This window comes from Bemisia tabaci, chromosome 7, assembly GCF_918797505.1.
Source record: "Bemisia tabaci chromosome 7, PGI_BMITA_v3".
Taxonomy (NCBI): Eukaryota; Metazoa; Arthropoda; class Insecta; order Hemiptera; family Aleyrodidae; genus Bemisia; species Bemisia tabaci.
The window spans coordinates 7,640,160-7,664,598 of NC_092799.1; the positions used below are offsets into that span (position 1 = coordinate 7,640,160).

General features: G+C 40.9%; 1 protein-coding gene across 2 annotated transcripts in view; it reads right to left on the reverse strand.

Annotated features, from left to right (window-relative positions):
• usp (retinoid X receptor ultraspiracle) overlaps positions 1-24,439 on the reverse strand; it is an 86,731-nt gene that overhangs the window by 45,769 nt on the left and 16,523 nt on the right. The window contains exon 1 of one of the 2 annotated variants that reach the window (XM_019044934.2): positions 23,155-24,434. The exons of the other annotated variant lie outside the window; for it this stretch is intronic. Coding sequence (XP_018900479.1) covers positions 23,155-23,236 — 82 coding nt within the window. The 5' untranslated portion in view covers positions 23,237-24,434. Of the gene's footprint in view, positions 1-23,154; positions 24,435-24,439 lie in introns of those variants that run through there. 2 annotated transcript variants of the gene reach the window in all.

Sequence of the window (24,439 nt, forward strand, 5' to 3'; positions counted from 1 at the left end):
CACCGCTGAAAAATATTCTGACTTGGTTCCATATTAGGTGAATTTTCGCGGGCACTAGCTGGACTCATACGTAAAGAGAGCAGCTAAGTAAGCTTACTTGAACTAGAGTTTCGAGAAAATGTTCGCGGCTCATAATTTGAATTTCATGCAGTCAATGATTCATTAGTCAACTTCCATGAGTGTCAAACTTCTGTTCAGATTTATTTTTACAAACGGAGCTCGTTTATTGGTAAGCTCATAGATTTACACCCTTTGATTCGTGTTGAATGAAATTTGGCGAAGAAAAAGTACTGAATCAAATATACATGATCACTCTGTTTTAAAGCAAAATTAGAAAACCCCTCAACGGAAAATCAGAGAAAATGAGCTGTCCTAATAGACTGTTTTTCTCACTTGTGAATGTTTAAAAGAAATTTTCACAAAGAGGTATGACACAAATTAATATTTCTTGGAAGCATGGCAAGTTTTTCTTCTGAACAGCCAGTAAAATGAAACCAATATTCTGTAATACCCGTGTAGCCGACCCAAATTCAACTCGTATTGCAACAAAAATGTTCTGTGCGGAGCTACTGGTATATTACATTTATTCTTGTTTCTTAAACTTTGATTAGGAGCACTTGTCTCAAATTCATTCGAAATTGAAAAATGCGATACATTTCGGGAGGAAAAAAAAATCCAAGGTTTCATGACAATACCCTCTGACTTTCGCAGAGTGTCCGTTGGAAAAAAGATTCTTGGATTTAGAGTGCGGACTCTTTAAAAATATGACTAGAAAAAATACTCTTTGATTCGATCGGGTTTTTGTTTGAATCGGGATTCAAGCCTGACAATTTAAGCGTGTTTTCTACTGACTCGAGTGAAAATCCGATTAAATCAAGAGTTTTTTTGCTTGTCAAATTTTTGAAGAGTCTGGCCTTGGATCCAAGAGACTTTTTCCAGTACCCTGACTTTCAAGAACTTGTCAAACCGAAGCATGACATATAATGTGATGCTTCATCCCCAGCCCTAACTCGTAGCCCATTATGCCGAGCTAAGGTAAAACGCCGTACGAGCCCTCAGGCGTTTTCAAATTTCCTTGGAAAAATCGCACATTTTTAGAAAAATTTGTGGATATTTTTCTCAGGGTGTCTAGTATTTTGTAATTTTGAAAAATCCTGATATTTTCCTGATATTTTATAAAAAAAATCCTGATTTTTTCATTTTGGAAATTCCTGATATTTTCCTGATTTTTCTCCGGAAACAAAGACGGCGCGACGACTCCTGGCACGGTAGGCAAAAAGCAGTAAGACTTCTCCGCTGAGGAGATTTGCGTAAGAAAAATTCCTGATAAAATAATGTCCGATTTTTCCGACTTTCCTGATATTTTCCTGATTTTCTCCTGATCGGCCAAAATTCCTGATATTTCCCGATTTTTCCGTATTTTCCTGATGCTAGACACCGTTTCTTCTAATTTTTCAGATAATTTTGTTCGTAATTTAATAAAGTATCTGAAAATTTCAAGAAAAAATATTCATAACTCCCCTCAAAAGTATACATTTTATCGGAGGAAATTAGGCAACCCTCGAATGTTCATACGGTGTTTTTCCTCAGGACGGCAGCATTATCGACGGCGAAATCACGGAGTTATCCTCCCCGTCGCGTCGAGTCGCTGCACAAAATGAGATACGTGATTATGGGGACTCAATCAGTCGCGTATTGATGGACATGGGCGGCGCCCACATAAACTTGGCTACGACACGCCGGGAATAAAAAAAAAAAAAAAAAAAACGCCGCCAAGAAAAACCGATCGGCTAATCAAGCCGCGAACCTACTTGATTTCCCGGGGCCCCACGGATTTCCTCCCCTCGGCGTTGCCGCTCCGTGTCAACAATACGTATTTTTCAACGAGACGCGACGTAGTTTTCGTGATTTAACGTGCGAGCCGGCAAGGACTCTCCCGCCTTCGCCTCCTGACGTTCCCCCGCCAAGAACGAGGATTCGACGTCGCGAAATTGGCGAAACTGAAAGTGATTGGATTTTGCACGCTGCTGATACACTCTGAGTAATATCTGGGATGCAATTGCACTCTTGGGCCTTTTGTTACTCCCAAACATGAGGAGAGATTTCTGACAGTGAAGTCTGAAAGTGAGTCATAGACGTCCAATCATTTACCGATTGATTTGAGGCAAATGAACTGATTGGTCGGGGTTATATCAAGCCATAGTAGAAAGACGGATCGATTCTTATTCCCTACTTGGGAATGCAGAAAAGCAGTAACTGGAAGTATACTACCCTTTTGCAAAAAATGTAAACTTACTACTTTTAGGACGGAAATGACGTCAATTATTATGCACCAATTGCACCAACTGCGCTTTCACGACGCTGGTTTTCTGCCCTGCATCAAACCTTCTCTGGTTAAAGTTTTTTGGGTTAGAGTTCAGGCTCTTTAAAAATTTGACAAGAAAAAATACTCTTGATTCAATCGGATTTTAATCAATCAAAATGAAATCCACTTGAACTAAGAAGCTATTGGCTCTTGATTCAAGAAAAATTCCGATTGAATCTTCTTCTTCTTCTTCTTCTACTAACGACTAGGGCATGGCCCTGTTTGTCAAGCCTTCGAGTGCCGAGCACAAAATATTAAAAATATAATAATTATCTGTAAAGATTCGTCAAGTCAATAAAACAAATTGAATCAATAGTATTTATTCTTGTCGAATTTTTCAACTGACTGAAAGTTTCTTGGGTCGTAAGTCCGGACTCTTAAAAAATTAGACCAAAAAAATCCTCTTGATTCAATCGGATTTCTGCTCGAATCAAAAAGAAATCCGCTCGAACTAGGAGGCTATTTGCTCTCGGTTCAGTAAAACATCCGATTAAATCGAGAGCATTTTCTCTCGTCAAATTTTTCAAGAAGCTGGACTCAGGACCAATAAACTTTTTTCCGGTGATTCATTTCAAATGATTTAAACAAATATTTTCTTACGGTATCCGAGGGATCGTTTTGGGCCGGCAGGTAATTAGTATCCGATTCTGTCTGTTTTTCTCCACACGCAACCACTCAAAATGTCGCGTTCGAGTTTCCCGAGGAGCTCCGAACGTATTTCAGCGGGTCGGGAAAATAAATTTCCAGGAAACTTCCAGGAACTGGAGCTTTTAAGGCTGTATTGAATTTTCGCCTTTATTTTTTCACGAGTGGGACGGGCAAGTTCCGGGGCTTTAAATCGAAAAAGTCAACGTAGGAAGACGCAACGGAGGCGGTGAAACCCCCGAAGCCGGTGGTTACCACGCTGCGCCTACTTTCTTCGCCTTTGCCATTTTCTGAATGAAAACGAGCGGCCCAAAGGTCCCAAAGGTCCGCGAGATCCCAGATGCTCGGGAATAGGAAGAAATCTCTGAGGGCGCCCGAGGGAATTAACGACCAGTATCGAAGCTTGAATGATCGATTATCGATAAGTCTCCATTTGAAACCATGGCAAAGAATCGATTATTAAGGAACACCTTGTGTATCGATCCTTTTCCATGGGTTTAAATGGCAGATCGATCGATATATCGCAAAGTACGCTGCGGCACTGCTAACGACACGAGGATGAAAATTGACGGTGGATTTAAAGAGACATTGTTGTTTGAGTCATTTATTATTGAGAATAGGGGATGATGGAGACGCTTAGTCAATTGGAAACGGAGACAATATTACGAAGATCGTGACATTTAAACTGCAAGCAATGTAATCGAGTGAGGCTTGGTTTTTAGCGACTTGTTTGGTATTTAATTTCAGGAGGCCTGCCGCAGGGATTTAGGATTGAAAGTCCCTGACTTTTCCAGGTTTTCCCGGACAAATATTAAGGCAATTCCTTCGTTTTTGAAACCGAGCTATACCTAGCAGCGGGCTGATCATTGAGATTGATTGGCAAAGCTCTGGACAAAAAGACCAACGGGAAAATGGAGCGATCCTATTGGTTGAAACGGGTGGTTGTTACAGACTGGACTAACTACAGGGTTAATCAAAAGTCACGCACCACTGGCCATGAGGGGGGTGGCCATTTGAAATTTTTGAGTTGCCCCCCGCCCCCCTCCCCCGAGGGAATCAAAAACTGGAAAGTACCTAAAAAAGTTTCCCCCTCGATATGAGGAAAAACGTCTTAAACCGCAAATCGATATCATAATTAGAACTAAAGTTATGGCCAGTGGTGCGTGACTTTTGAATAACCCTGTGCACTGTCATGCTAAGGAAAAACGCCGTATGAACATCCGGGGGTTGCCACGTTTACTTTAAGTAAATAATTATTTCTGGGAGAGCTATACATATTTTTAATTGAAATAGTCCGACACTTTAGATCAAATTATGAACAAAATTCTGTAAAATATTGGAAACAAAATATTTACTAATTTTCCAAAAATTGGTGATTTTTCAAAGGAAGTTTGGTACCTTCTGAAGGTTCATATACGGCGTTCTTCCTTTGCACAGCAGTATAGAGTCCTTCATGGGTTACCGTTTTGTTCACTGTTACCTACTTACTTACCCCCTTTGTCATTTGTAACCATGCATCCACCAGATGGGATCGCTTCATTTCTATTCGACTTTTTTGCTTATGGTTTCGTCTATCAATTACGACAATCAACCTGTAGATAACATTCTTCTTTTCCAAGAGGAATAAAGGTGAATTTGACAACGGACACGATTGGAGCGTATACTTCCACGTTTTTTTATGTCCATCGCTTACTTTCCGCAAAATATTGCCATGCCAAATACGGAATCGTTCGAAATAACTTAGGCTGCATGATAATCAAAATAATGGAAACAGCTCTCAGACAGTAGCGTGGCGTACTCTGCGATAAATAGATTGATCTGCCATTTAAACCTATGAAAAAGGATCGATTAACAGGGTGTTCGCAACGAACACCTTAATGATCGATCCTTTACCACAGCATCAAATGGGAGACATTTCGATAATCGATCATTCACGGCTCGCCACTGTCCTCGGACGATTCAGAAGTTGCAGAAGTCTGGAAAGTTTTTCTTTTAGGCCACGGCGTGTTTTTAAGTAGACTTCCTCGTTTGGTTTCCACGAATTATTCAGTTCTGTTTGAAATAAAGTCCGTCTGTCACGTCTCACGTTAACAGGAAAAGCAGCCGGGATCGTCCATTTTCGTCGATATCGTGACAAGATTAGTGCGTCCAAAAACTTAGAAGAAGTTTGAGAGACTCTCAACTTTTCGTTCCATGCGCGATAAAAGATTAGAGAGAAACTAGTTCTAAAAGCCTGTGCTATTCCACCGACAGTCCGTATACGCTTTCCAAACTTGCACGCCGACCTTTTAAAAACGGTGCTTCATCAGAGTGCCTGTACTTTTTCCGCACCTCGAAAAATTTAGCACCTTAAGCTGAGATTTATGGTTCCGGTTTTAGTTCAAGTAGCCAAAAGCAAGAATCTCGGCTCCAATAGTTGGGAATACTACCGAATATGTTTTTACTGTGTACGGTAAATAGACTAGGCACCTTTAAAATCTCTTGCAAAAAAAGGCATCTATTTTCGAAACATTCTTTTCAAATTTGAAATGTCTCCTAAGTACCCACTTTTTTGCGTAGGTGTAAGGTGATGGCTAAGTTTTGCTACAGGTGTATCACACATTAGTCCATGCGTTAAAATGACTCTGAATAATGTTGAGCACATTAAAAAAGTCTAAAATTCCCTCCTTTTCTCAGTATGATACGGTGACGTCACCAGAGGCGGATCCAGCAATTTGGCAACACCAGATTTCCTCCATTTAAACATAGGTTAAATAATCGATTCTTGTCGGAGCACCCCCCCCCCCCCTCAAGAATCGATAAATTCCCATTGGTTTAAATGGATAAAAACAATATTGCCACTTTGCTGAATCCGCCGATTGTCGTCATTTTTGCTTGGCCCTCTCCCTTGGTCACCTACAACCTACATATCACTCACCCCCAGACCAACCCCCCCTCCCCTCTCGGTGGGTAACGTAATTTATGGACGGCCTCCTATGCGTTCCAAAGAAAAATAAATAAATAAAATAATAAACAAAGCGCGACGTGCATTTTTCACGTTGAGCTATGGAAGGACGGAGAAAACGAGGGCGATTTCATAGCGTGGCGCCATCCACGATCGCCTCGAATGGAAAGGCTCCTTATCGGCGGCCTTGGCAGTGACCAACTAAAGATCGGCCGCACTCCAGTTCGCCATCTGGAGCACTGTCACGGACGCAACAGGTGCCGCGCCCTGGGTCCCGAACGGACCGCAAACCGCCTTCCACTAAACCTACCATCCATTCAAAATCCTAACCATGAATCTACGGGACGTATTCATGGTCGTGAGGCGTGCACAGTTAAATATTTTCCGGTGAAATTCTATGCCGGAGGCTATGCATAGCACCCAAGAACCCTGAGTGATAACATGAAAGCAGAGCAAAATCTATTCCAAGGGTTGCCACGGAATCGGGAAAATGAAATTCCCTGACGTTTCCCTGATTCTCCCGACACATTTTGGCCAAATTCCCTGACAATCATGGCTATGATAGATGACTTAAAAGACGTAATTTGAAATAGTTTTCATGCAAAATCTGTTGTTCGAATTGTCAAACCCATTCTGGAAAGCAAATGAAGGTGACCGAACAATTTTTCCCGGACACTTGGTCATTTTCCCTGACATTTCTAGGTTTTCCCGGCTTTTTAAAATACCCTGACATTTCCCGGTTTTCCCTGACCGCAGCACCCCGTATTCTTCTTACGGGGTGACTTGCACTGTTACGGAGCGGAATTATTCTTTTTGCGGAGTGTCATACGTTTTTATGGTGCTAATTTCACTTCACATTCATATCACTCGGGGTTTTGAGGCGCCATCTAGATTTCGGCACCGAATTTCACTACTCGATTTTTAACAGCGTATTCGAGAAAATTTTCGCGGAGAGTTATGCGTACATTTCCATTGAAACTTTCAGATGTTTTGAATTCGATTGCGAACAAAATCGTCCGAAATTTTGAAAAAAGTATTCACGGTTGGACCGCGTGAAGCAGAGAGGAACCAAGCCAAATCAGCCACTGCATGCCAAATTTAACTGAGCGATATAATTTTTTACATGAAAACCGATTGTGCGGATTTTTGTGTAAATTTCAGTGAATTGTCTACGTGGTACGAGGCAAATTCCTCAAGATTTTCAAAGCAATTCGCACAAACGTTCTCGTGAGAACAGGGCCGGATTTACCTACTTGCCGCCCCCTTCTCATTCGTTTTGAAACATCAATAAAAACCATCAAGTGAACGTGCCAGCGGGGGAGGGGTGCATAAGACGCGTTTACTCGTGTTGGACACATTTTTTGGAAAAGCCCTGTCAACACTACTACCAGAAGTTCACGGAACTTTGCGCGAAATTTAAGTTTCGTAAACCTATCTCTTTGTGAACAAGGCCTTCCATTCATAAGAAATGAACGAAAAAATTATGAAAGAACAAACATAAATGTGGTTTAATGATTTTAACTTCCGCCGCGCCGCGCCGCGCCGCGCAGACCGCACCGTGTTTGGCGCAATGCGTGAAGTATTCATGCATTCTTGCAGGCGCTATCCGTTTCACGCTGACCGCAGTGACCGCACTGTGTTTGATGCAATGCGTGAAGTATTCGTGCAGTCTTGTAGGCGCTAATATGTGTTACATGCCGATCGATCGCCGCGCCGAGGGCTTCTCCTTTTCATCTCAAGTCCTCGTCATCATTTCTCTCCAAGTCGCGCCGTTCCGGCCAAATTGCGTGTTTCGTTTCTCTCTTAACTCGACTAATTAAAGGTGCTGTCACTTGTATCACTGAAAGACGACAAAATTAGAAATTACTATACTCTCAGGAAATGAGAGATTTTGTCGCCTTTTTTCGTTTGTAATTTTTTTTTCTAAATCCGATTTTTTTATACCTACATTTAAAAATTTTGCAAAATTTGCCGCCCCCTAGATTTGCCGCCATGAGCCGCGGCCCATGTGGCCACCCCCTTAATCCGGCCCTGCGTGTGAAAAAGTAAAGTGCCCAGTTGAATTTGGCAAATGCTGATGTGGCTTAGTTCCGTTCTGCTTAACGCTAGAGTCCCTTTATACTGAGAGTCAAGACAACACCCCTCATGGAGTCACAAACGGAAATAAAGATTACAGAAATTGCAACGTATTTCGTAATCTTTGATCGGCTCATTTTTAAATTCCTTTCTCCGTTCCTTCCTTCATTCCGTTTGTTCCTTGTCGAACCCGAAATTCCTCGGTCCATTACAGATTATAATCTTTGCAATTGGTGAAAATGTAATCTTTATTCCCGTTTGTGACACTGTGAAGGCCTAAAATCCGGTTAACCAATCATAAATGGATTCGCATTGTCTTGACTCTCAGTATAAAGGGACTCTACTTAACGCAGTCCAATTTTCCCGGTAAGTAAGGTTTTTTTTTAAATATGGCAACGTCTGAAGGTTCATGCGGCGTTGTGGCGGCGGTGGAGCGGGATCACGCTGCTTTGCACACGTAACAGCGTTGATTTGACGCGGCCCCCGTAACATTGACTCAGTGACACCGTTTCGTTTCTCGAAGGCGAGAGTGGAGTTGGAACGCGACGCAACGTCGACCCGCGCGGCACCGGCACGTCAGCCACGTTGGTACGTCACGACGTCACGTCACCCGTCGAGCAGGACAGGTGTGTACGCCGAGCTGTAAACCCAATCAACGCTCCCCTCGCATGCTGCACGGGCTCCCGGGAATTACAATATTTCCGAGCAGCGTTCCAAGTTAGTCCGATTTTAAAATTCCATGCCTTTTCTCAGGGTTGCCACAGAATTATAAAAATTTAATTCCCTGACATTTCCCCGACATATTTTGGTGAAATTTCCTGACAATTGAACAAATGCCAGATTTTTAAAAAGACTAGGTTAAAAATCGTTTTGGGCAAATTTGTCGTTCGAAACGTCAAACCCAATCGAGGAAGCAAATGAAGGTGATTTGACGATTTTTCCCTAACACTTTCGTCATTTTTCCTGACACTTTCGTCATTTTCCCTGACTATTTTAAAGTACCTTACATTTCCCGGTTTTCCAGTATTCCCTGACTGTGGCAACCCTGTTTTCTACACGAGTCCCGTGCAATCTCCGTAACCGCGTAGGTTCTTGCCCTCTTCAAAGCGGTTTCCTTAAAATTTTGGAGATCCCAAAAGTAGTTTTCTTCAACCTAAGAGAATTCACAAACTTTCGAGCCTGCACTTCGATAGGTAATTTCAAAAGTTCAACCAACAATTTCTCTGTAAAAAAATAAAGTGGTAGTGGAAATTTTGAAACGTCGCATGGCGCTTGTGATACTTTGGCAGGAAGGATGAATCCATGAAACTGCCCTCTTGGCTGCAAATTCGAGAATATTTCTTCCAGAACCACGCCATTTTTTCCCAGTCCTATTAGAATCCTCCGCTTATTTTCCCCCGACTAATCTCGGTTTCCCAGCCTTCCCCGACTTTTGACAAACGCTCCGCCACAAATCATGCACGCCTACAAGCTCCCCATCCGTGAAACACCTCAACATCGAAAAGCGTCTCTTCCTGGGGGGTGATCCATCACTGTCGTCGGTTCGATCGGAATTATTCACGTGGTTTCGTTGCTCGTCGGGAAAATGAAAACGTGAAAAAAGCGAATAGAAGCCGGAGCTTGTGTTCGTGACGGCCGGCGCACAGTAGACCGGGTCGATGGAGGAGATCGGACAAAATGTGGAAACACTAAAAACATTTATCTTCGTAAATACGAGGCGCAAAACTTTGATAGTGATTGCGTTGTTGCAGGTAAAATATCCTACGAAAATAGTCTGAAAAGCCTCTTGGAACCGTCAAAAAGACGTAATTAGAAATAGTTTTTGGGCAAAATTCGTTGATCGAAACTTCAAACCCATTCTATAAAGCAAATAAAGGTGCTTATCGATTTTTTCCTGACATTTTCGAAAATTTCCCTGATATTCCCAAGTTTTCCCTGGGTTGCCACAGAATTTAAAAAAACGAAATTCTCTGACATTTCCCTGACACATTTTGGTGAAATTCCCTGACAATTGAAGAAAGGACATGAGACAGAGATGGTTTTGCCACAGAATTTAAAAAATAAAATTCTCTGACATTTCCCTGACACATTTTGGTGGTATTCTTTGACAATTGAAGAAAGGACAGATGGTTAAGAAGACATAATTGAAAACAGTTTTCAGGCAAAATTTCTTGTTCGAAACCTCAAACCCACTCTCGAAAGCAAATAAAGCGGTGATTTAAAAAAAATTTCCTAGACATTTCACGGTATTCCCTGAATGTGGCAATCCTGTTTCCCTGACTTTTTAAAATTCCTGACATTTCCCGGTATTCCCTGACTGTGGCAACCCTGATAAAAAGACAAAAAATATGCATGAAAATTGGAAGTTTTAACAGAAAAATTCCAAGTCCAACTTCTAATAGAGATTCCACACTGGTAAAAAAAAAAAACACATTGGATCTAGAGTCCAGACTCTTGAAAACATTGACAAGAAAAAGGACTCTTGATTCAATCAGATTTAAGCTTAAATCAAAAGGAAATCCGCTCAAATTAAGAGGCTTGGTTCTTGATTTAAGCTTAAGGTGATTCGACGGACGCCATATTTTGTGTCAGAACGGCATGCGATATATCGCATCAATTGGTTCCAGATTTTCAGCTACTCGTCATTTTTCTCCAATTTTGAGATCGCAATTCTGTTGGCAGGAGACTAAAGCACTCACTTACCAATTTTAACAATGAAATTCAACGTAATGAAGGCGTGGTTTTTTTAGAGAGAAAATATCGCATTCGAGTGCAGTTTCGATATCAGTATCGAATGCGATATTTTCTCTCTAAAAAAAAACCACGCCTTTATTACGTTGAATTTCATTGTTAAAATTGGTAAGTGAGTGCTTTAGTCTCCTGGCAACAGAACTGCGATCTCAAAATGGGAGAAAAATGACGAGTAGCTGAAAAAATGGAACCAATTGATGCGATATCTCGCATGCCGTTCAGACACAAAATATGGCGTCCATCGAATCACCTTAAATCTGATTGAATCAAGAATATTTTTTCTTGTCGATGTTTTCAAGAGTCTGGACTCCAGATCCAATGTGTTTTTTTCCCAGTGCACCGTGCGGTGACGCGATGCGCGCGAGCTGGGATCCACTCAATAGGTTCGTTCGTCACCGCTCACTGCCAGGGCCAGCGCAAGGCCGGGTCGGGCGTGAGAGCCAAGTAGGTCATCGTTGCTACATTGCATTCGACTTTACATTTTCCAATTCGCCTCTCCCGCAGCAGGCCGCAGGGCGTGTAGTCTCCGCCAGGGGAGACACACACACGGTAAACAAAACCATCTGCGAGAGCGATCGACTCTTGCACGGCGAAAAAGTTCGACTGCATACGCAAATTTAAGTATTATCACACTTTAAAATAGGTCAGTCGAACGAGTCACAGAATGAAGATGTTGCATGAGTGAGGAATTTGCGATTTGACTACTGATTCTTACGTAAAAGTTCGCGAGAAACACGATAGTGTCACTGGTTTTCTCTGACATTAACTTCCAAGCTCGAAAAAAGCTCTCAAGTTGAGCCAAAAATGGAGGGAGCATCCCACGCTATCCTGAGGGTCCAACTCTACATCAAAACAAACTCTCCATGCAAAGATAGAGAGCAAATAATTAGCAAGGTTGTCATGTTTTCTGTTTTGGAGTCCCCAAATAAAGTGGCAGCCTTGTCAATTGCTGTCAATGTATTTGCTCCCTATCTTTGCACGGAGACTGGTGAGTTTGTCTTGATGTAAACGTGGACTCTCAGGATAGCGTGGGATATCCCTCCATTTTGGGATCAACTTGAGAGCTTTTTTTGAGCTTGGGAGTTAATTTCAGAGAAAACCAGTGGCACCATCGTGTTTCTCGCCAACTTTTACATGGAAATCAGTAGTCAATAATCGCAAATTCCTCACACATGCAACATCTTCATTGTGTACCGTTTATGCCCGTAGATCAGCAAAATATTGGGGAGAAAGGTGTCTTTTCGAATGTCATATTACTGCGTAGAATCTTTACGAGGAAAAGAAGTAAAAAAAAAAGTCGCCCTTTAATGTCAAAAGTTGGACAAATAAGGCGAAACAAGTGGGGAGCCGCCGGGGAACTCTTAAAAACTTTGAAACTCCCTTTTAAACTTCTTAGTTCAAAAACAACGTTAGTGGCATCAGTTTTCCTACGGTTATAATTATGTGTTATAACGGATGAGCCAGGTATTATGGTTCCTAATTGCAAAATTTGGTCCCATTGATTGAGCCATTCATACAAGAGCATAGTGGAGGGTTCTGCGAGCATTCTGGGACGAAATGCGCCCAAAAAACTGGAGTTGAACGACTTGAAATGAAATTCAATAGGCGTAATTTCGTAACATTTTTAAGCTCCTGGTCAGCCATGTTCAGGATACAAAATTGTCGATTTATGACGTCTTTGCACCCTTTACTGTCACAAAAATTAGCTTAACACTTGCAACTTGTTCTTTATAGCACGTAGAAAGTTGTTCGTTAAAAACTCAAACTTGGATTACTCAACCCTATTGACGAGGATAGCTCTACTGAAAATTTTGCGTCGAGGGACTACACTGGAAAAAAAAACACATTGGTTCTAGAGTCCAGACTCTTGAAAACATTGACAAGAAAAAGGACTCTCGATTCAATCAGATTTGAGCTTAAATCAAAAGGAAATCCGTTCAAATTAAGAGGCTTGGTTCTTGATTTAAGCTTAAATCTGATTGAATCAAGAGAATTTTTTCTTGTCGATGTTTTTAAGAGTCTGGACTCTAGATCCAGTGTGTTTTTTTTTTCCAGTGTAAGGTTCCTATTGCCACACAGGGTCATTTAGTGCACACGGCTCTCTCATTCTTGAGCACGGCAGATGATCGCTTCGCTGATTGGTAAATGCAAGTTGTGATGCAGGATGCACTACTACGAGCGGAGGAGGAGACCATATACACCAATTTTCCGAAGGTCACGCTATGTTAAAGTTGCACGGCAAAACTTGGCGTTTGAACAGTTCACATTATGCATGCCTAATCCGTAAGCCGTAGGCATCGAAACACAATTCTGTCACTCTTGAAACTGGTCCCATTTAGTTTAGAATTTTTTTTCATATTAACTCATTAATAAAACGTTCATCTTATACTCGCAAGACAACCAACTCATAGGTAAAGATATTTTTTTCATGAAGACTTACTTATGGACTAGATTTTGCAAGATGAACTACGATTTCTGCCCCATTTTAGAAACAACTCATGTGTCATCAATTTTTCTACGCAGATAAGTGCTTTTTGAGCTAGAAATATTAGTTCCTTTTTTGCAAAATGCAGTCCATATTCAATGTATTTTAACTATCATTGCATCCGAACAATCCCAACTCAACATTATTCCGTGATACAAAACGCCGAGAACCAATAAAGAAGTTCTATCCATTAAATTAACCAAAATGCTCGGCGGTTACTAGTAAATAAACATAGACAACTTACCAAATTACTTGAATTTGGAGGTCACGAATTGTAATAAGGTCAAGTGCTTACCTGCAAACAGAAAGAAAATAGGATACATGATTAACATGCTAAATATTTTGAAAAAACGAGAAAATTCAAAGTTTCATGGCATTTCCGGACTTTTCTTTGATTTCCTACGGTTAAGAAAAATTCACCCGTCTTAGGAGCACAGTAATGATAACATATTCTCAAAATTTACACGTTACATTTTTACATTTTCATTTTCATGAAGTATTTAATCATGTGACATAAGCTGATAGTTGAACTAGGCATTTTGTCAACAGCCTATAATATACGAGATCCCTAGGCAGGAGCACAGGGAATAGGTACACACTCGATTTTATAGTTTTGATTTCGAGCAGGATTCTAAAGCAGCATAATTGAGTGAAAATGAGTCGTTCGCAAGTCAACCGAAGACGCGGAGATCAGCGGGTGGGACGAGAAACGACAAGAAGATGAGGAAAACCTCGCAATCGAAAGTTTCCTTAGGTCAGGTAGCCTGCTGTGAAAATACTTTCCTTAATAAACAGCAAACTAGGTCAGGATGTTATTGAGAGAGCTCTCGAAAAAATTAAACCACCGTAGGCCTGAGTTTCAAAATTGATAACCCTAGTGATAGACGAATAAAACAAATGGAAAATGAAGCGATTTTATTGGTGGTAGCGGGTGGTGCAATGACCAAAAGAGGTAAGGAATAGACTAACGGCAACCCGCGGGAGACCCTAAAATGGGTCAGTTGAGCTGGTGACAGAATCGTGTTTTGATGCTTGATTCTTGCAGATTAGCTAAAAATAAGATCTGTCCTAACAGCAACTTTCTACGTTTAATATATTAACCGAGATATCGTTCTTTGAAAAGTCGAGTTCATCCACCGCGGTAGTGCATGGTATGTACTACCGCGGTGGATGACGTCATTAATCGAGTTTCTCAGGGCGCGACATCTTGGTTAATACTGAACGTAGAAAGTTGCTGTTCGGACAGATCTTCTTATTTTTAGCTAATCTACAAGAATCAAGCATCAAAACACGATTCTGTCACCAGCTCAACTGACCCTTTAATCCATCACTTTCCCTCTTGGTCTATAAAAACGGCCCGTCTCAACTGCTCGAGGGTGCTTTTGAGGTAAAAATCGGAATGATAGATGGACATTTCAACTTCATAGTCTGAAAACAGTTATCAAAAACAGCTCGACAGAGTGAGCTAAAACTGTGCGTACCAATTCACGGTAAGATAACACAGCTCTGTGATAGATATTGGACGATGACTTCTTCGTTGGATATTTTGAGCTTGCCTATATTTAAGGTCGTTCAAAATACATTTTTGGAACATAGACGTTGATGTCCCTATTGTCCCTGGACTAAATGGCTCCGATCATTGCTACAAATTTACGAATCATCATTTCAGAAGCATTTGTTAAATATCTTGAAGATTTACGTTGGTTGAAGAATAATTCGAGTGAGATTTTTGACCATCGAAACCCCATTGAAGCATCAAAGCTAGCTTGCAGAGGGGACTCACGAGCAATTGGTTATTTTTTGCAGTTAACATTGGTTTTTTTTCATTGATTTCAGGTCCGCGCGATTTTGAAAAAATGTAAAGAAAAGAGGGATTGCAAGCAGAGAATTATTACAGAACATTATAATGAATGTTCTCGGTTCACCATCAGTGGATGACCTCGAATATAAACGGCTGTTCAAACAAATGGATGACACTATTGTACATTCATCATCAAAACAAATACTACAAGCAGCGCAAAAAATCGGTGCCATGAGTGATGCAAAACAGGTCAATGGTCAAAGAAGGAGAAAAGGGGGTAAAACAAACATGCCCTCGACAAAATGTCGTTGACCAACGGAGGGAGAGAAGGAGAGGAATGATTTTCAGAATTTTCGTTAAGTACATTGTCCTCAGCACGAAATTTTGGGGAAAACCAGCAGTCAAAATATATGCTAATACTTAGGCCGTTTCCAGGCATCGTAATTAAAAGGAGAGAGTGGAGACGAAAATTCAAATGATCATCGCATGAATCACCAGAGGTCGACAACTCGTTCGAAATGTTTTTCTTTCATTCTCTAAAAACAAACCTTGAACTTTTTGAGCCATCGACTACAGGCGGAAATCTCGGAATCCGCGAAACGCACTGGCCTCCAGGAATCTCCAAATACACGCAGAACCTTATCGATAAAACAGAAGCTAGCATCCTAAAATTCGTAGTTTCCCTCTCGAAAGAACGTACAGTGAACTACATTCGATATTTTCGAATTTAACCGTGCAAATTGCATTTTTACCAAGAGAATCTTGGGCATTTATGAGTAAAAATTTCAGATTTATCTTCTTATCTCATGCTAAAGTCCGGCAAATATAGGACAAAAATTGTACAGGTACTTTCTTGTAAAAAAATTGAACTCAAGGTTGTAACAAAATTTAGAAAATTAAATTCCCTGACATTTCCCTGACACATTTGAATAAAATTCCCTGACACTTGAAGATATGCCGCGCGGCCAAAAATACATAATTAAAAATAGTTTCCAGGCAAAATTTGTTGTTCCAAACGTCAAATCCTTTCTAGAAAGCTGAAAAAGGAGAATTGACACAATTTTCCCCTGGAACTTTCGTCATTTTCCCTAACTTTTTAAAATTCCCTGACATTTCCCAGTATTCTCTGACTGTAGCAACCCTGTAAATTGTTTGAGTCAATTTTGAAACCTTGAAATGGCGTTACGTTCCTTCGTCTGAAAAACGACGAATTGTCTGGTGGTCCATTTTCAGCTCAAAATGAAGTTTCTGAACTTCAACCCCACTCGCTTTTAAATCTCGCCACGTTCTTTCGACACGTTCGTCCCGCTTCCTAAACGCGTTAGCGGTGACGTTTATGTCGAGGAGCTTCTAACGTAAGATTGGATTCACTGGAAAAAAAAACACTGGATCTAGAGTCCAGACTCTTGAAAACATTGACAAGAAAAAATACTCTCGATTCAATCAGATTTTTGCTTAAATCAAAAGGAAATCCGATCAAATTAAGAGGCTTGGTTCTTGATTTAAGCAAAAATTCGATTGAATCAAGAGTACTTTTTCTTGTCGATGTTTTTAAGAGTCTGAACTCAAGATCCCATTAGAGTCCCTTTATACTGAGAGTCAAGACAACACCCCTCATGGAGTCACAAACGGGAATAAAGATTACAGAAATTGAACGTTTTTCGTAATCTTTGATCGGCCCATTCTCGAATTCCTTTTTTCGTTCCTTCCCTCATTCCGTTTGTTCCTTGCCGAACCCGTAATTCCCCGGTCCATTCCAGATTATAATCTTTGCAATCGGTGAAACTGTAATCTTTATTCCCGTTTGTGACACTGTGAAGGCCTAAAATACGGGAACCAATCAGAAATGGATTCACATTGTCTTGACTCTCAGTATAAAGGGACTCTAGATCCCATGTGTTTTTTTTTTTCCAGTGTTCGAATATCCTTCCTCCGACGCAAACACGTATTTTTTTTCCACATGAGCCCTGGAGAGCATGGAGTTATATGGACAACAGGGGTCACGTAGAAATCGAGATACGTTAGAGGGAGAGGGACCCGCGAGGAGATGGGCGAGGAGAGGACGGGGCGATTCGCACCTATGATTCCGGTGGGTGCGTCGGCGCCCTTGGTTCCGAATAAAAATTGAAGGTTGACGTCGTCGTCGCAACCGACGCTAACTGCGCAGTTTCCGGCGCTTTCCACGGCGCGTCGGGGGATCTAGGTGGCATTAATTAGAATATCACTGATGATGACATGTTATATATGTTTCTAGGGGTTCTTTGGGTCGCTAATTACGAATTTGAAGTCAATTTGACTGTATCATTTAGCATAAGGTGGTAAATTTGCATTTAGCTTGAAAATTCATACTTAATACTACATTAATAATATTTTAACATGGCTGAATTCCTGGACTGATATATTTTTCAACCTTTTTTGATTTATCATCAAAAACTATCGATGAATTTACGAGGATTTGTCCTCTAATTACTAATTTTTTTATGGGGGGGGGGGGTGGGCAATGTTGTATAATTTTGTGAACCAGGAATTGGTATTATCTGGTAAAATATACCTCCTAAATGTTGTGGTTTCCCTGAGGAAAATAAATTCCAGTACCAAAGAAAACTGCTTATCCCACTATTCGAGTTGTTCATACAGTGTTGACAAATCAGCGTAAGAAGAACTTTATTTGAACCTCAATGCTCGCTGATTTCTTGATTCGCCGCGCTTTAAAACCAACAGAAATTTTGAAGCTTTGTAATTTAATGGTACAATTATGCTATCAGAATTATTATGTTATCAGAATAACTATGAATTAAGATTCGATCTTCGTCTATAATTCAAAAAATACATTTAAATTCATTATACGCGGCAATTTAAACATACGTAACATAAATATTTTACTTGAACAAGAAGTATATTCACTCAATGAAGGAAAGCAGAAACCAAAATTAATAACAAAGTATTTTGAAAGAAAAATGATTACTGTCTGTAAGAGCAGGAAAATATTCATCGGTATAATATTTTATTGCGCATCAAAAAGAGTGAGGTGTCACACTTGCTTTTTTTTCTTTTTTAAACAAAGTTGTGAGCTTGCGATGATTTCAGAGCCTTACAAACCTGAGAGAATAAAAACACGAAGAAATCATGAACCAAGAAAGAAATAAGCATTCGTTGTTAAGTTAGAGGACATTTACTCATACAATCACGGAATAATGCGCGAGGAGTGCAGTAAGCTCCTTTTCTGTGGAACAGTGCTATGTCTATGGGCCTCTCTAAAGGTACAGACAATGTGAAAAACAATTATCTAAACGATTGAGAGGATTTAAGAACCCACGTGTTCTGTATTTTGAGCCATAATTGTAAAATTTCTAGTCAAAAAACGGGAACTGTCTTTAGTCTATGGGCTTCTCTACAGGTATAGACAAGGTGAAAAATAATCATCCCAATGATTGTGAGGATTTGAGAACTCACGTGATGTGCAAAAAATGCAGTCCTCAAAGATCTGGAGTCTGCAGTAGTGCAGTAAGCTCCTCAGTGTGTCAATTTTCTTCATTTCTCGAAGGCCGGTTTTGGAAATTCAAAGTGCCCTAACCTCCAGGGACGCAAGTATGCGCAGAATTTTTTTGCTCCGAAATCAAGTGTAGGGTCAGCACTAACTACTACAGTCGGTCTGCACGTGTGCGAACCTACGCAGGGCCTTTATTTTGAGTCATAATTGTAAAATTTCCAGTCAAAAAACCGGAGCTGTGGTAAGTCTATGGGCTTCTCTAGAGGTATAGACAAAGTAAAAAATAATCATCTTAACGATTATGAAGACTTGAGAACCCACATGACCTGTAAAAAATGCAGTATTCATATTCCCAAGGATCTGAGGTCTGCAGTAAGCTCCTTAGTGTGTCAATTCTTTATTTCTTGAAAGCCGGTTTTGGAAATTCAAAGTGCCCTAACCCCCAGGGACGCAAGTATGCGCAGAATTTTATTGCACTAAAATCAAGTTTAGGGTTAGTACTAACTACTACAGTAGGTCTGTATGCGTGCGAACCTACGCAGGGCCTTTATTTTGAGTCATAATTGTAAAATTTCCAGTCAAAAAACCGGAGCTGTGGTAAGTCTATGGGCTTCTCTAGAGGTATAGACAAAGTAAAAAATAATCATCTTAACGATTATGAAGACTTGAGAACCCACATGACCTGTAAAAAATGCAGTATTCATATTCCCAAGGATCTGAGGTCTGCAGTAAGCTCCTTAGTGTGTCAATTCTTTATTTCTTGAAAGCCGGTTTTGGAAATTCAAAGTGCCCTAACCCCCAGGGACGCAAGTATGCGCAGAATTTTATTGCACTAAAATCAAGTTTAGGGTTAGTACTAACTACTACAGTAGGTCTGTATGCGTGCGAACCGGCGCAAGACATTCATCTAGAGCCATTTTTGTAAAAATTTGCTTGGAATTAGTAGAAAATAACGCTTTGTCTAACGGCTTGTCTAGATGTATAGACACGTTTTTGAAAGATAGTAAGAACGTATAAACCTTTAACATGCCTTATATTTTTGATACACCATAACAGAACACTTCACATTTGCATCTATTTCTGTGTGATGAACTTCAAATCATAGGACCTGACAGTAAACACTGAAAACTGGTGCGAGTCCGCCCAAAAGTACCTCGCGGCCTCACCTTTAGGTGCTTATCATTTCCTTATTAGTGATCCAATCTTCATGATATTTGGCCAAGTTACTCTCGAGAGTATGCACTATCAATCTGTGGTGTCAAATTTTAATTTTTCCAAAATTCATTTTTTCGAATTAATGCCACCTAGATCGGGTCGCGTCGCGACGCCTCCCGTTCCCGTCCCACAGGACTCCTGACGCCGCGACGCGGCAACGAGGATTCAACGACGGATGCTCGGACCAATATTACCGCGCAGGATGGCAAAATTTCATGGAAAATAAAATCTTGAAATTTCGCGTGAAATACCTACTTCAAGAAATTTCAGAAATTCACGGAAGACATTGAAAAATAATGGTTCCTTCTCATGTTTCGCAAAAAGTGAAAATTGAGACATCCTTCCATGAAAAATACAACCTTGAAATTTCACGTGAAATATTTCAAGAAATTTCAGAAATTCACGAAAGACATTGAAAAATAACGGTTCCTTTTAATGTTTCGCAAAAAGTGAAAATCGCGACATCCTTCTATTTTTGTGTATTTGAGTGCGGGTTGCATACTCGAGCCCCTGAAAAATATGAAATATTTTAGAGCCTCGTGAAATTTCATGAAGTATTTCACTGAGATTTCCAATCTTTCATTTCTTTCTTGGGTTTCATGCCACCCTGTTACTGCGCTAAGGGGGAACGCCGAATGAGCCCTCACGTCGCCATTTTTCCTTCAATAAAAAACCAATTTACGAGGAAAATTGTGAATATTTTTCGCCAAATTTTCAGAAAATTGTACTCGTAATTGTATCTTAAATACCTGAACATTTCAAGGTAAAATATGCTTAACTTCGCGTAAAAATACATGTTTAGTATCAGAAAATTTGACAACTCTCGAGTGTTCATACGTCGTTCTTCCTCAGCACGTCAGAATATTACCGCGCTTAGGAAAAACGCCGTGCGGGCATTCCAATGTTGCCATTTTCCCTCAGAAAATGATGATTTTTCAAGAGAGATACACAGATTTGTCATCGACATTTCCAGACACTATTGGTATAGTTACGAGAACAATTTTCTAAAAAATTGGAAATTAATAGCAGATTTCCCCAACAGTTCGTGAGATTTTTCCAAGGAAATTTGATAACGTCCACGGAGAAAAAATATTCCTATGCCGCCATGCTACGGAAAAACGCCGTATCGACATTCGAGAGTTGCCGAATTTCTTGCCGAAAAATCTTCATTTTTGAGGAGGGCAATGGATGTTTTCTTTTGAAATTTTCAGATGATTTACAATAAGTTCTGGTCGCGAATAAAATTCTCTGAAAATTCAAAGAAAAATGTTCACAGAATTCCCTGAAAATTCACATTTTATCAAAGGAAATTTGGCAATGTCTGAGGGCTTAAAACGGATCGGAACCGGATAGAGGAACAACCAGACCGCTCGGTCCAGTCGCCGAAGTTAGGGTCACACATCTGAAGTACTTAGGTACTTTGGTTGAAACTTTTCACGAGCCAATCGAAGGACCAACAGTACTTTGGGTGTGTGGCTCGAACTTCGGTGGCTGGATCTGTGGTTAGCTTTAAAAATTCATACGGCCAGTTTTTTCCTCCGTGTCTGAGAGTAAATCGAAGAGCTCACGTTGACAGGGAACCCTTGACCTTTCCAGGTCCCTCACAAAAATGCCGAGCACTTCTGAGTTTTTTTAGAACCTGACATTTTAAGTTTTCAATTTTCTCCCGTCAAACCCGAACGGTCGCGACATAGCTTGAAGGATCGGAAAAAATTACCGTGCAGAAAAACGAAAGGTCGGAATAAATAACTGCGGTACAGAAAAAGGAGACAGCGAAAAAAATTAATGCAAAAACGTCCAACTTTTTCATAAAATTTCCAGTCATTTTCCTGTTTTCCTAGCTTTTTTTGGTGAAATTTTTTCTCCCGACTTTCCCGGGTTTTCAACCCTGAGATAGCTAAGTACACCCAAACGTGAAAAATGAGTGATTTCTATCGGTAATTTTAAGAAAAATGGACTGTTTTCTGTTGCCGATTGAGAATTGAAAGAAATAAATAACAAATAAAAACCCGTTCCTACATTATTCGTATGCGTAATTATTTGCTCATGATTCTCAGATCCGCGTTTAGAGGGAGGTGAAAAGTCTAAAAATAAGCCAGCCGATTCCATAAAGTTTCATATAATTGCACATGATTTACCTCTTTTTCGGAGGTTTTTGAGTCAAGTTATTCCCTCAACTATTCTCTTGCTTCTTCCACCATTGCACACGCCCTGAAACCCTCCCTCCGGTTTTCCCATAAAAAGAGACTCTTTGCGTTTGGGTTGCTCTGCTTGCCCTGAATATCGTGTCGATGGCCAAAAAATGAAACCACGTATCTCCGTTTGCGACGTTGCAGATTTCCTGTCATACTTCATTTTTTCAATAAAAAACGAGTCAACATAATTTCTTGGGAGCTACATACGTAAAGGCCGCTTTCATAGCGCTCTTAATTTGGCTCTCTGCGACACACAGCCGCCAAAGACCCCTATCCTCCCAAAGCCTTTCATGGAGGTGGCACCTCCTCATTTCCTCTACAGCCTCTTGTCGCCACCTTTCAATGGGCTACCCTTCGTCTCCTCCCAGGAGGGACCCAATTAAGCATAGGAACTTCTTTGATAATTCCTCCCTGTTAGTAGAATATTCTATATAGATTTTAAACTATAAAGTTGGCGTGGTTCTCTTCGAAATAGAATAAAAGCGGAAAATTTGCAACGCTGCAATGGGGCTGCGTGGTTTTGCACTGAGGCATTCCTTGTGGTGTCCTTCCCAGAAAAGTAATCGGCGTCCCGAAAGCTAGGGAAAATTTTAAAAAAGCTCCAAATAGGAATTTGTTTACACGAGCGTTTAAAGATTATCAACCCCTAAACGTGGCCATATTCGTAAATTATGCATGCTGCGCTGTCTCTCTCTCTGACCAGGGTGTCTACTATAACAGGCTGGCTAAAAATCAGTGCTTTATTCAGAGTGCTTTTTCAGTACATTCCAAAGAAATTCTGTACCTCCTCAACAGAAAAATTCAGTACTTTTTCAGTGCCTTCATTTGACGAAATTCGAAAAATTTAAAAAAATTTAATTTCTCGCTCAAATCGCGACAAAAATGACAAAAATTCCGGACCTTCTTGCGGAATTGCTGCACTTTTTCAGTGCTTCCACCCCGCCCTTAAAAAAATCAGTACTATTTCCGGACTTTCCAGAAATTCCGGACTTGCAGACACCCTGGACTCTCATCACACAAAAATCCTCATGCACGCCTTTTAGCAGCCTAACGCCCCTGCTGTTTGGATACTTCAAGATAGAAAAATGATGAATCCGCAGTTAAGGAATAGAACGAGTCGTCAATTGATCGGAAAACACGAAATTACTCAATTCAACGGTCTGATAAAAACGAAAGTGGATTAGTACCTAGATTGCCTCGGCTCCAGTGGTGCGCAGCGTTCTGGATGATCGCCGCTACGGACATCATGGGTTTATCCTTTTTCAACATTGTCACCGGGAAACTTTCGACCACAAAACTTTAAAATTTTACGCTCGGATTTGAGGAGCTGACGAACACTTGAGTAACAACGAGCATAGTCGAACACAGCGTATTTTTGGTCGGAAACAAAACTTTTAAAAACTTAAGTTTTCTCGACGGTGCGATTAAAAACACAAGACAAGGCTGAAGCTTGGTTTTTCTTCCAAGTCGGAGGAAACAAATTTGAGAGAACTGGAGACCGCCGAGGGTTCCGGTTGAAAAAGGGTTGAAACACTGGCAACCGAAAAAGGGTCGAAAGTTTTGAACTAACAACCGGGATAGAAGGTTGGATAATTTTTTCTCCTTCGCGTTGTACACAACTTGAAATCTATATTCAATCACAAACAAACGACAGAATTACACCTTGACGGCTGTAGTGTGGTTTCTGCGAAAAGGTTGAAAAATCGACACTGAACGCTCGAAAATACGGCACTCAAATTTTTCCAATCGAAAAAGGTTTGGGAAGCAAAGGCTGGCAGTCGCAAGTCGGGAGAAAATTCGCAACAATCAACGCCAAAAAAGGTTGACAGTATTCTCTCCTCTACGGTATGCACTTGATCAGAATTTATATATTTTCACACTAAAGACAAGACTTGAGCTTGACTCTTTCTCGCAGTTACAGCGAAATACTTCGAAACTTTCAAAATTCCACTAAAAATCTCCCGGTCGAAAAAGAGGTTGATTACGCCTCCTTCTTCAAATTTTTTCACCTTGAAAACACAGCCAAGAGAGACCACTTTCGCACGGTTGCAGCGCGAAGAAAACACCCGTGAGGATTCCAAAATCCGCACCCAAAATTTCACACCCGAGATGAGGTTCAAAACAAACCCTCCAATCTCAAGAGACGATCCAAAAATCCAAAAAAACACCAACCGGAAAACTGCTCGACTCCGAAAAAGGGGTAATCACACCTGGACGCACCGCCAAAACACGTCTCGCTTCCGGACGCGAACTTTTGCGAGCACTTTCACTGGCGCGAAATACCGCGAATCGCTACGCCGACCTCAACCCACGCTCCACAACACGGTAGTGCCGCGAACTTAGCTCGACGCAAAGGCGACGGGGGGTGGCGGGGGGAGGGGTGTCGTTCGGGGGGGTGCTGCGCAGAGGCTACGATCCCGCGGAGTGACCCAGTGATCTTGGCCCGGCCGCTCGCGGTGACACAATTCCGCT